This window comes from Octopus bimaculoides, chromosome 5 (genome assembly GCF_046866305.1).
Source record: "Octopus bimaculoides isolate indiv1 chromosome 5, ASM4686630v1, whole genome shotgun sequence".
Classification (NCBI taxonomy): Eukaryota; Metazoa; Mollusca; class Cephalopoda; order Octopoda; family Octopodidae; genus Octopus; species Octopus bimaculoides.
The window spans coordinates 6,217,254-6,224,753 of record NC_142932.1 but is presented as its reverse complement, the minus strand read 5'-3'; the positions used below and the strand labels follow the sequence as shown (position 1 = coordinate 6,224,753).

At 37.9% G+C, this 7,500-nt stretch overlaps 1 protein-coding gene across 1 annotated transcript in view; it reads left to right on the top strand.

The window, feature by feature from the left end:
• LOC106884390 (uncharacterized) overlaps nt 1-7,500 on the top strand; it is a 647,954-nt gene that overhangs the window by 615,918 nt on the left and 24,536 nt on the right. Inside the window, exon 8 of the mRNA XM_052967971.2 lies at nt 4,327-4,356. Coding sequence (XP_052823931.1) covers nt 4,327-4,356 — 30 coding nt within the window. The remainder of the gene's footprint in view (nt 1-4,326; nt 4,357-7,500) is intronic.

Genomic DNA, 7,500 nt, shown 5'->3' with positions numbered 1-7,500 from the left:
TCTTTATTGCCCACAGGGGGCTAAACATAGAGAGGACAAACAAAGGGATTAAGTCGATTACATCGACCCCAGTGCGTAACTGGTACTTATTTAATCAACCCCGAAAGGATGAAAGGTAAAGTCGACCTCGGCGGAATTTGAACTCAGAACGTAACGACAGACGAAATACCGTTAAGCATTTCGCCCGGCGTGCTAACGTTTCTGCCAGCTCGCCACCTTTTGTGTGTGTGTGTGTGTGTTGTGTGTGTGTGTGTGTGTGTGTGTGTGTGTGTGTGTGTGTGTGTGTGTAGTATGGTTTTCCATTAGGCTTAATATTTGCAAGAAAAACATGCATCATTCAGACATACATCCATAAATACATATATACATATATGTAAGATATTTGTTTAACACATGGTATAAATAGTAAAGCCTAAACAAACTTTCTTGATTTATCTATCGGCTAGCTACACAAATCCAGTGTACACATTAACAACAACAACAACAACAATAATGATAATAATAATAATAATAATAATAATAATAATAATAATAATAATAATAATAATAATAACCTTTCTACTAGAGACACAAGGACTGGAATTTTGAAGGAAGGGACTAGTAGCTTAAATCGACCCCAGTGTTTCACTGGTACTTAATTTATCGATCTCGACGGATGTTGAACTCAGAACGTAAAGACGGACGAAATACCGTTAAACATTTTGCTCGGCATGCTAACGATTCTGCCAGCTCGCCGCCTTTAATAATAATAATAATAATAATAATAATAATAATAATAATAATAATAATAATAATAATAATAATAATAATAATAATAATAAAGAGTTAGAACCAGCGGAGAGCTACAAATACCTAGGGGTAATTGAAGGGGACAATATCAAGCACTCAGTGATGAGGGAAAGGATCAGAAGAGAATGTTATCGCAGGGTGAGAGCAATACTGAAGACAGAGCTGAACGCGAGAAACAGGATCGAAGCGATCAATGCTCTAGCCATACCAGTCGTGACTTACAGTTTCAACATCGTTAACTGGTCAATTACTGAAATATGTAATGTTGACAGAAAAATACGAAAACTGTTGACAATGCATAGAATGCACCACCCTAAGGCAGATATAGAACGTCTTTATCTGCCAAGAAAAGAGGGAGGTCGAGGACTACTACAGCTGGCATTATCAATGAAGGTAGCCACAATTGGCCTAGACACCTATATGAAAAACTCTGAGGACTGGATGCTAAAACTTGTCTTAAAATATGAAAGCAAGAAAGCATCTTACTCAGTAACAAAACAGGCAAAGGAATATCTAAGTGAATTCCAATTGCAACAAATTCAAGAATTAGACGAACTAGAAACACCTACAGAAAAAGCTAAGCGCTTGAAAACCCGTGCTAAAATTGCTGCCTTAGCTATTATGACTGAAAAATGGCATGGAAAACCTCTCAATGGCAAATACCCAAAGAGAGCGAATAATGCAGATATTGACAAAGCCCTTACCCACCAATGGTTAATGGCCTCTGGATTGAAATCAGAAACAGAGGGGTTTATCATAGCAGCCCAAGATCAATGCCTACCTACAAAGAACTACCAGGCCAACATATTAAAGAACGGCAGCTCCCCATTATGTCGTATATGCCAACAACAAAATGAGACCATCGATCATGTTGTCTCCATGTGCAGTCTGCTTGCGCCTACAGAGTATCTCAACAGGCATGATAGAGCTGCACAATATATTCACTGGGTAATATGCAAAAACCTGGACTTGCCCCATGATAAAAACTGGTGGGAACACAAACCAACCCCAGTACTTGAAAATGATCACATTGCACTCCTCTGGAACTTCACCATTCAAACTGACAGAAAGATAGACGCAAATAGGCCAGACATCATACTGAAAGACTTCAGACAAAAATCATGCCTCCTCATTGATATGACTGTCCCAATTGATATAAACGTATCTGTCAAGACCTACCAAAAACTGAGCAAATATAAAGATCTTGAAATAGAAATTAGCAAAATGTGGAATCTGAAGACGAAAACAATACCTATTGTCATAGGTGCCCTGGGAATGACAGCGAAACGGGCTGATTACTACCTAGCTCAGATACCAGGAAACCCCAAAATGGCTGAAGTCCAAAAGATAGTGCTCATGGGAACTGCCCATATCCTACGTAAAATACTGTCTATGTGATCTCAAATTTTAAAGCAAACATAATTTTCTTATGGTTTCTTAAACATTCACTTGAACAAAACTGTACAAATCCAAATATATGGTACCCTAGGCATAACACCTACATGAACTTCTAACTTGTTGTCTCTTGAGGTCTCTGGGTGAGACTTGGATCCAACTTGTACAAATGCAAAACAAAAGTCAAACATAAAATAATAATAATAATAATAATAACAATAACATCTGGGGGCAAGAAGTTTCCCACAACCACGGTACTGAGTGGATTCATTCCGTAAGATCCGAACTCTGCCTCCTGGAGATTACACGACAGGACCATGTACGCATAACAACGGAAGATGTCATTGCACAGGTAGCAAAACTGCCAAACTGGAAAGCCGCAGGACCTGACTGAATTCAAGGCTAGTAACTCAAATGGTTTAGGTCAACACACAAGAGAATTGCGTTGCAATTAGGCAATTGCTTACAGAGTGGTGTAGTTCCGGAGTGGACGGTAGAGGGAAAAACAACATTGTTAATGAAAGATCGGTCAAAGAGCAATGAAGTTGGCAATTACTTGTCTTAACCTCCTGTGGAAAATATTAGCAGGTACCCTCGCGGGGACCCTATATACGTTCCTTGCAGAAAACAATCTTCTGCCAGTAGAACAAAAGGGAGGCCGAGAAGGATCCAAAGGCAATAAGGACCACCTTGTGATAGACAAGGTTATAATGAAGAACTGTAAACAGTACCAAAAAAACTTATGTATGGTCTGAGTATACTTCAAAAAGGACTACGACATGTTGCTGCATTCGTGAGCTTTGGAAACACTCGACATGTGTAGACTAGCTGAGAACGTGTGTGCACTGATTAAGAACAGCATGCCTAGTTGGAAAAAGAAGTCTTTCATGTAACAGCCAGCACTTAGCCGAGGTAACAATCAAAAGAGGTATCTTCCAGGGAGACTCTTGTTCACCTCTGTTATTTGATATACCCTTGATCCCACTTTCTGTAGCCCGACGCAAAGTCAACGCACACTATGAGCTGAGGAAAAATGGACCTCATCTCAACCACCTTCTCTTAATGGATGGTTTAACACTGTTCGCAGAAACAGAGCCTGAAATGGAGAGGCTGGTTGAGAATGTGCAAATGTGCAGCAAGGATATAGGGATGGAGTTCGGTATCTTGAAGTGTGCGGTGCTTACTTTGAAACGGGGGAAAAGAGTAAATTTTAGGGGCATAGAATTGCCAAACGGAGAGAGAATGGAAGACCCGGATGATGATGGGTGCAAGTAGCTTGGGATCCTGAAGCTGGATAATATCTTGCATTAAGAAATGAAAGACAGAAATGAAAGGCATATTTCAAACGCCTTAAACCTCTCTTGAAATCAAAATTCAACTCAAGGAACCTTGTGACTGCCATCAACATATGGGCGGTTGCTGTAGGCCGCTATAGTGCATCCATCCTGAAATGGACACAGGCGGAGATTAACCAACTCGACCGCACTACACGAAAAACAATGACAATGTATGGTGCCCTCCACCCTAAGATGAATGTACATAGGCTCTACATGAAGAGGGGTAAAGGTGGGCGTGGGCTGATTAGCGTACGGGAGTGCATCAACAGTGAAAGAAGAAACATGACAGAATATTTGGTAAACAGCAAACAAGACCTGCTACAGTATGCTGCTAATGCAGAAGGATTTAACAAAAATGGACTTGAGAGTGCTCATGAATTCCAATCAAGAACAGCCATCGAGAGAGAAGAATCCCTACTCCGCATGGAATTATATGGTCGGCTCCACCGTGAAGCCAACAAATTAAAAGAGAATAGTACTCTTCTTTTAATTTTGACTCTATATCTTCTGAAGGAGTTACTTCAATCCTTTATATATTAACCAAAATGAAATAGATTGACAAAATTATTTTTTTAACCTGTGAAGACACACGAGATGTCGAAATATCGTTCACTAGATGACAATGGCACTCTTCTTTTAATAATAATAATAATAATAATAATAATAATAATAATAATAATAATAATAATAATAATAATAATAATAATAATAATAATAGTAAAAACAACAAGAATAACAAGAACATCAACAATAACAACAACAACAAGATCAATAGTATATTCATATTTCTTTCACTCTTTTTCAGATCCTCAAATGTTTGCCAAAATTGGTGACGGTGAGTTTTTGATTTGTTTTTTAATTTGCGTTGTTTTTTTTTCTTCTTTTCGTATTTTTACCAGAAGTGGGGCCTGTATGTTATTGTTGTTTTTTTCTTATCTTATATGTATTTAATGAAGTGAAATATGAATAGTTTTCATTTAACACCTTCGATATTGATGAATGTTTTTCAAATTATTTCTGAGATTTACAGGACTAAATTCTTTCATTATTCTTTTGCTAGTTTCAATCTTTGGTTTCCGGTAGCCGTGTTGTGGCCCGGATTTCGAGTGTTTTGTAGAGTGTTTTGTAGAGTATAACGAACCCCAATACGATACAATTCTATGCATACATGTACATATATGTAAATTTATAGGTATGAGTTTATATATGTGTATACAGTCAGACAGACAAGCAGGCAGACGGATAGACGGGCGGGCGGACAGACAGAGGAGCAGACAGTCAAACAGATAGAGAAGCAGAGAGCCAGACAAACAGACAGACAGACAGACAGACAATCGGACAGGCAGGCAAACAGACAGACAGACAGACAGACAGACAGGTAGGCAGACAGGTAGACAGATAGATAGGTAGGTAGGTAGGTAGGTAGGTAGGTAAAGAGGTAGGTAGGTAGGTAGGTAGGTAGGTAGGTAGGTAGGTAGGTAGGTAGGTAGGCAAGTAGATAGGTAGATAGGTAAGTAAGTAGGTAGATAGATAGATATATAGATAGATATATAGATAGATATATAGATAGATATATAGATACATACATACATACATACATACATACATACATACATACATATATACATACATACATACATACATACGACGAATTACCACTCAATTACTGTCCAACAAATATCATCGCAAGGCAAGTATTGGTCTTTATGAGACTCTGATAGAAGACATTTGCTCAGAGTGCTACACAGAGGGTTCGAAACTTGATCCACGTGATTGCGATGCGAACATCTTAACCATATAGGCATGCCTAATCCCATGGAGATATATATACATATATATTCCAGAATATTCTCAATTACACCCTTTAATATATATATATATATATATATATATATATATATATATATATATATATATATATATATATATATATTGCTGTAGTGTGAGCGTGTTGTAGTATCTATGAACGAGAAAAACTATAATATAAGTATGTAATTGTTGTTGTTTAGTTCAAGGTTAATTCTGGCGAAGTAGATCGATAAGATGATCGGCTTAGATGGATCAATAGAACGTCGGACAAAATTCCTAATGATATTTAATAATGACATTTTAGCATCTGACTTCAAATCCTTCCGAGGTCGAGAAAGTAAGGCCCAAGTCAAGTACTGGGGTTCGATATATAAAACTCCTGTACTGCATTTTGGATTAAACGAAGACAACTCAAAATATTCTAGTTGTGACCGTCTGGTTCCCTCGGCCTACGTTAACTAATGTGTTCTGAGTTATTTTCTAAGCTGTCAGGTCATCCCATAAGTTCTGTCCGAATTTTGAATAAAGAAAACAAGTGATCAAATGTTATATTTAATTGAAATTTAATCATCAATGTACTTTCCCTGATTATTTATGATTTCCTTCCATTATTTACAAGCTTTTTAATCCCATCAATGTAAAACTCATTTGGTTTCAAAGCGAAGAACTCTGAAATGTCAGTTTCGACCTCCTCCTGGCTTGCGAAAGTTATGTCCCCCAAATGATTCTGTTAACTACGAAACAAATGGTAGTTTAAAGGAGCAAGCTCGGGAGAATAAGGTGGATGAGGATTTTTTTTCCCAACCAAGCTCTTCGATCTTCTGTGATGTGATCTTTGCAGTGTGGGGTCGCGCATTGTCCTGATGAAATATCACTCCTTTTCGGTTCACTAAAGCGGGTCTTTTTTTCTTCAAAGCTTGGTTCAAACGCTCTAATTGCTGACAGTAGACTTGAGCATTGATTATCGCATTAGGTGGTAACAATTCAAAGTGAATTACTCCTTTGTAATCCCACCAGAAGAACCATTTTCCCATGAAGTTCCCTTCTCGGTTGTGGTTGAGCGTTTTCCCTTTTACCAAGGCACTGTTTACACCGTTTAACATTTCGATAGAAGATCCATTTTTCGTCACCAGTTACAAGTCTATCCAAAAAGGGTGAAATGAGTTCGCGAGAATGGAGAGAAGAGCAGATGTCAACTTCGGGATTTGCGGTTGCTTTCGGACAATTCATGAGGCATCCATTTTCCAAGTTTAGGAACCTTTCCAAGTTGTTGAAGATGACGATGAACAGTTGTATGGTTCGAACTAAGCTTTATTTCCAATTCTTCAACTGATAATGCAGGAGTTTCTTCAAGTAATGCCTCAAGGAGCTTATCATCAAACTCAACTGGACGTCCTGTTCGATCTTCATCCTCAAGGCTAAAATCTCCACTTCTGAATTTTGCAAACCATCTTCTGCAAATTCTTTCATTCAAGCATTCTTTCCATAAACTGAGTGTATGTTTCGAGTCGCTTCGGCTGCAGAGTTTCCTTTCTTGTACTCATAAAGCATTATGTGCCTCAAATGCTCTTTGGATACTTTCATGTAAAAGCACCCACTACACTCTCTGAGTGGTTGGCGTTAGGAAGGGCATCCAGCTGTAGAAACTCTGCCAAATCAGATTGGAGGCTGGTGTTGCCATCCGGTTTCACCAGTCCTCAGTCAAATCGTCCAACCCATGCTAGCATGGAAAGCGGACGTTAAACGATGATGATGATGATGATGATGATGATGATGATGATGATGATGATGATGATGATGATGAAAGGGTTTTAATCAAAGAAATTTTAATTCTATTATTCTGTAAAATAATATTTAATTAGTTTAAATGTACACAAATGCATAAAAATAATTTTTAATTCCATTAGACATTCTAAAATACTATTAAATTTCATTCAATTTTTAAAAAGGTAAAATCGGACAGAACTTATTGGATGACCTGATAATAGGGCTTGAAATTTAATGATTATATACAGGCACTTTAGGAGGCTTGTTTTCTGTTGTTGTTGTTTATCTCCAAACGTCCCTCATCGACGGGTAGATCTATAGTCAAGAATAATCCAGTATTGATAATATATATTGCTTTTTATCTTTCTACGTGGCTGCTTGACCTCGTAGAACTAGTAGTCAA